The sequence below is a fragment of the Pygoscelis adeliae genome, unplaced genomic scaffold (assembly GCF_000699105.1).
Source record: "Pygoscelis adeliae isolate BGI_AS28 unplaced genomic scaffold, ASM69910v1 Scaffold4, whole genome shotgun sequence".
Lineage (NCBI taxonomy): Eukaryota > Metazoa > Chordata > Aves > Sphenisciformes > Spheniscidae > Pygoscelis > Pygoscelis adeliae.
The window spans coordinates 15,494,982-15,501,067 of NW_008824986.1; the positions used below are offsets into that span (position 1 = coordinate 15,494,982).

Below are 6,086 nucleotides of genomic sequence, written 5' to 3' on the forward strand. Positions count from 1 at the left end.
TGAAGATTATATTTTGAAATGGGGAGGGCAGCTGGGAAAAAGGGAGCTAAGCCCTCCGTTAGTGTTGGGCAAGCACCGTTAACAGGCTCCTGACCAGCTTAATAACAGCTGGTGCGTGGGGTAGGCAAGGGATCTCTGACTGAGAAGACTGCAGTGTGACAGGCACCCAGCCAGCACTTCTAAGATGCAGGTCTGGCAGAAAGAGATGGAATCAGAGAGGGAAGGGAAGGGGACTTTTGAAAAATACAGGACTTCATTGTCAAGAACGGCCTTCAGCAGAAGAAAAAAAGAGAATGAGCAGAGCTATATATCCAGGCACAGGGTATTCAGGAGTGTCCTTTGCTTGTGTGTGAATCAAAGCCATGTCTTTCCCATCCAGGTGCAAACCTGTACTTGGCCTGTTCTTACAGCACTACCTGACATTGCCTGCAAGTGACAACCATGTGACTTAGTCCAGTTTAAAGCAACATCGTTGCCAGAGGGGATGTTTTGATCTATATGATGAAACTAAGCAAGCAAGCAATTTTGAAGACATGAGGATACAGAAATACATTTTCCAATGTTTTTGGTAGAAAATCCAAAATCTTGATTCAAATCGAGAGCATAAGTATCTACTTTCAGTGAGAAGCCATTTGCCGACTTAAACTAGACAACTACTACCAGTAACTACAAAGTTACTAAATATATCACTGCTGTATAGCCATATGTAAATATTAACCATGTGTTTACTCACCCTGACAATAACAGAGAAGAGAGACCTGCAGCCAGAAGCTAGGTTTACATAAGGATCCAAAAGGTATTCATGTATATGAGGATGGGGAAACAAGGACAGTTTGGACAACACTGACGTAACTTGTAAATTTACATCATAGGGCTGCAAAAAAAAGGAAAACACAGCGCTTAGTTATTTTCATGCTGGCTTCTTTTCATCCAGCCACTGTTTATTTTAAATACTAGAACCTTATATACAGGCTTATGAATAAATAAAAAGTTAGATTAAAAGACAGGCCCAACACCTCTGCTTTCCACAACAGGAGTGATGTGAATATGACAGTTAGGTATTAGATGTTATTATCCGTATAACTGCTACAACCATTTGAAGCATTTGCACACTTGTTTATTGTAGGTTAAGTCCTCTTCCTGTAAAACATTTCTTCAGCTCAGTAGCTAAACAAATAGCATAGAATCAGCCTAGGTTAAACATCTGCTTGCTTCTCCTAGATAACTGTAAAGTATATGAGCTCAGGAAATTGAGAGTGACAAATCCATGTTTACGGCTAATATGGTATTTCTCTTCTTCTACTTTCTTTTTTCTTGGAAAGAACCATTGCAGAAGGCCTGGTCATCTTGTGGCAGCATGCTGCGGGAGATGAGACAGTCCTAGGCTGGGAAAGCAGCATGAAATTCTGAGCTTCTTCTCTACCTCCTTTCCCCAAATCAACTAAATAGGAGAGGCAACACTGTCAGATGCTGGAAGATGCTAATCAGTCATAAGGGAAAAAATAGTACCTAACTTTCTAGGAAAAAAAATAGTGCCTAGCTTAAAGGATTTTACCATTCCAGTGAGAAACTCATTTCCATAAAATGGAAGCTTCTTTATGTTCCAAGTACTTTTTTTTCCATCTTTGGTTTTCTCATCACAGTGAAAACAAGCTGACATTTTAATTCAGTCCCAAATTTGCAAACCAGTGGAATTTCCTTCCATCTATTTAGTGGTGGAACAGACTACGTTCACAAGAGATGGACAGACATTCCCTTGGTACACCTATGCCAGTCTGAAGATGTTACCAACGTGCAGATGGTTTAACTTAACCTTGTTGATTTTACCTGAAGTGGGTTACAGGGCCCTCATTCAATCTCTTTGCATATTGGCAGTAACATCCTCAGTGCCATAATCACATCTAGAAGAGGGTGATTTCATGGCCTCAAATTATCATCTTTATGCTCTCAAGTTAGCATCCCACTGAAGAATCAGAGAACAGATTCTTCCCTTTTCCAGGCTGTAAGATTTGGAAGAATTCAACTTCAGATTAAGACAGATATATTTAGATATGTCTACATGTCTAAGCTCGCATTAGCCTACTCAACAGAGATCTGACACTTGATACACTTGCCTACACACAAACATCTCGTGCCATCTCAGATGCTCAAGCGCATCTGCTGGTGTCTTGACAGTTCCACAGAGGGTGGATCCTGCAAGATCTGTGTTGTAACTGCAAGCTTGTGGGAATATCTTGGGCATCACAAAAATGGCAACAGATACCTCAGTTCAGGCAACTGTCTTGAGCTTTCAGTCAATACAGCCAAGGAAGCTGAGATGGTGATTCACTTTGCACTAAAAGAGACACCTATTTGCTTCTCAGTCTAACAGCTCCAGAGACTACCGGGGTTGTTCTGACAAAATTCCCACTGACTAGATGTGGACACCTAACTAATATTTAGGTACCTTATTTCTGAATTCATTACCACGCACTGTTGCATCGCAAAGGGAGTTGTCTTACAGCTCTTTTGAAGTGAAAGCACCTATTTCTCCCAGTCAGTAGCAGTTATTTCTGTACTTGATATTCCAGCAATAGATTCATCCCAATCTTCTAACAAATGAAGCTTTCAGACCCTGGACCAGAGATGTTATAGGTAAAAGAGATCATTACATTTTGAGTTATTGTGGAAAAGCTACTCTGCAGACAGAGACACAAATTCCTTCCATAAATCCATTCCACTGTCTACCTAGCTGAACTGTAGGAGAAAGTGTTTGGAGTTGCCCGAGTCGGTCAATTCGTTAGGAAGCTTTGAAGCCATGAGCATTATCTGGTGTTCACAAGAAGAGAAGGAAACAAACTAGCAACATGTGCTGCATTGTTCAGACTGATTGCTGTTGCCATTTGAACTAATTGAGAGCATTAAGGAAAGCTGCCATCTTCACACAGACCTTTTATTTCTGTCCATATGTCAGCAGACTCAGTAAGACAGCCTTCTATCAGATAACATCCTAAAAAAATTATCTTTAACTAAAAAGCTTAAAACCAGCAAAATCTGCAGTTCAGGAAATTCTTACAAAATTCTTAGGAAACAGTCAGTTCCATAGAAATAGATAATATTAACACGGGGAAGGAGGTACTGTCTAGCAGATGAGGTACTGGATTTGAACAGCCTTGAAACAAGTTACTTGACTTGTGTGCCTCAGCTATCTTCTGTCAGAAACTAGGTTAATGACAGCTACCACCTCTGCGAAGTTTTCTGCTATCTGCTGATAAAAACTGATAAAAACACAAGAACTACCATGTATTGTGACAAAGCAAAAGACATTGGACACGATCTGTAAGTAGTACTGTGTCCCCACTAAAGGCTTTTCAACATTTTTCACTGTCAGGACATTAGCAGTCATTATGTCAAATTTGTCATTGATAGGACCCAGGTTTTGTTGTTTTGGGTTTTGTTTTTTTTTCCATGTGATTTATGTGTTTCAGTGTGAATAACCTCTAGGAATTTCAGTTTGGTTTTTAGGACAGGGTTTTCGTACGATATAATAAGAATTTACCCCTTCTGTCCGATTCAGGCAGTTCTTTTTAATTCTTCTGGAATCAAGAACCATTTTTGACACCACAGATCGTAACACCTTGCTTGACTAACCCAAATGTGTGTCATGCTGACAGGTAGTACATCAAAATAGGCACTGTGCTTCCAAGCCAGATGGAAGTTGTAATCGTATGTATCTGACACGCAGGTGTTTCTTGGGGAATGTAACTTGGGTTCTTTACTTTTTGTAATTTATGTGTCATTGCTCAGACAAGGTTTTCATATGCATGAGGCTTGTTTTTCCTAAGAGCTGACGATGCCCAGTTTTCTTCATGACTCTAATCTATAACCATTTCAGCTAGTGAAGTGTGCAGAGCATGTTTACTGGAAGCAAAACCCTGAGAATACACAATATAGCAATGGAAGCATTTGGCTTTCTTTTCTGACTTCCGAATTATAAAAGTTGGTACTCTTAAACATCCTTCTCCCCTGAACACTCACAGAGCTGACCTAGAGGCTACTACTGGCTTCCTGACATGTTTCCTATGCATTTACATGTTCAAATGGCTCTTGTCCTGCTTATGACCAGGAAATCTGGCACTACCACAGCTAATGGTTTATTCTGTAGATAGCTCCACATGCAAAACAGAAAAGAATTGTACAAACTTCTGAAACTGGTACTACTGCATTCGTAGCAACTCCACCTGGTATTACAGAGAGGGTAATCTAGACTTTCAGGGCTCGTTTTCACTAACAAGAAAAGTTATGTATCTTCTTGATCTAAAGCAGCAACGTTGACTTGACTAACTTAAGTCCAGAGTTTAGAGAAGGCAAAGAAACATTAAGTTTTAACACAGGGCAACCTCCTTTTCACCTCCCTGAGCCTTCACTTTGCTTGTCCCCAGAAAGACTAGGTCATGCAGGCTGGCTAAATACAGAAACAAACACACATCAGGAAAATTCACTTTCCTTAAATTCCTTTGTACTAATCTGGGTCTGACATGCCACACCTCCTTTTCAGAACAAGGAGCCAGTCAGATCCTATCCCTTTTGTTTGCCCTTGGCAGCTATACTTTTATTATTTGAAGATAATCAAACAGGGAAAAAAAATACTTTACACAGCAGATGGGAAAGGATACCTTCTAGAAACTTTCCATGCACTGATAACAGTTTTTTCTAACCGTGAAAAAATGGGGAAAATGTTAGCAGTGATACAGCAAGTTCTTTTCATCTTACACAGTGACGTAAACTGCTTCCTGAACAAGACTTCAGATTGAAGTTCACTGAAACGTGGCAGAAAGGAGCTTGACAGTATTTTGTTTACTGAAAAATGTACATGCTTTCTAAGTGTAACTGCTAGAAAATGAGAACAGAACCAGTGATGCTAGTACCGAAGGATTCCTAAGATACTATCTTACCCTCATCTTTTATCTTAAGGATATTCTTTTCTTACTCATCAATTTAAATGATATTTCTGGTCAAGAAAGCATTTAGTACACAAAAAGCTGGCTAACAAAAGTAAGAAAGTTTTTGTTCTCTGCTTTTGTTAAATTGACAATACTGATCACTATAACATCCTGCAATCTACAGAGACTTGCACCAAGGACATCGGACATGACACAATAATATGATGCTATAATAGACATCTGAGTGATGGCAATCCATGGGACTTAGCCCTTTAGTAGTGATGAAAGCATCAGAAATTGAATTCATAACCTGCTTTTTCTTACCTGATCAAGAATCCTGCCCATTCTTTCAAACAGGACTTTCAAGAAGTGTCCTTCAAAAAATGATGCTTCTAAATTGCACTTTTCCAAAGATCTGGGAGATCCAGGCCACTCCCACCGTAAGCAGATGACACAATAATCCCGGAACTAGAAAAAAGTAGTGAGGAAAACAGACTCAAACCTCCATGGAAACCACTTAATTTCCTTTTAATAGTCCATACACCTTAAAACCATAATCTGTAGCTAAATGATAAATCTAAGCTCAAAAAGAAAAGTAATTCTAAAGTAAACACTACCAGTTTCTATGCAGGCACCTCATTTTCTTCTTGCCATTCACGCTATTAGGGTAATTTCAGAAACGATGAGTGGAGAACAGAGCTCCCAAAAAGCAGCCGGGGCCAAGTCACAAAGCAAAGCCAACAATACACATTCTGATCAGGGTTCTTCTAAAGCAGGAATTGCATTCATATACATCCTTTTTGTCAGTACGTTACCACACTTTCACTGTATTACGTGTAGCTTATCTTGCTATCCAATCTATATTGCTCCCTAATTCCCAGGACAGGAAAGGCATGTGTATACGCAGGAGATGATACAAATGAAAAGTGCTTCAGGGCTTCCTCTTCCCTCTCTTTGTTTCCTATCACCCATAACAGTCTTTCTCAACCTCTGCCTCTGCCTCTGGTTTGCTGTGGGCTGCCTGATGTCTCACTTTCAAGAAATTATACCTTGAAAGGAGCACAGGTTATGGCAGTGAAAATAAGGAACATGGGAATAAACAGTAGCAAAAGAGAGACAAAACAGACTCAGAAATTCTTCACTGCATGTAGCTTACCTGCTTGT

General features: G+C 39.8%; 1 protein-coding gene across 1 annotated transcript in view; it reads right to left on the reverse strand.

Annotated features, from left to right (window-relative positions):
* The window catches only part of FAM160B1 (family with sequence similarity 160, member B1), a 25,368-nt gene that overhangs the window by 1,184 nt on the left and 18,098 nt on the right, over nt 1-6,086 (reverse strand). Inside the window, exons 15-16 of the mRNA XM_009326044.1 lie at nt 5,247-5,390; nt 734-874 (exon numbers count right to left, since the gene is read on the reverse strand). Of these exons, the coding sequence (XP_009324319.1) occupies nt 734-874; nt 5,247-5,390 (285 nt within the window). The remainder of the gene's footprint in view (nt 1-733; nt 875-5,246; nt 5,391-6,086) is intronic.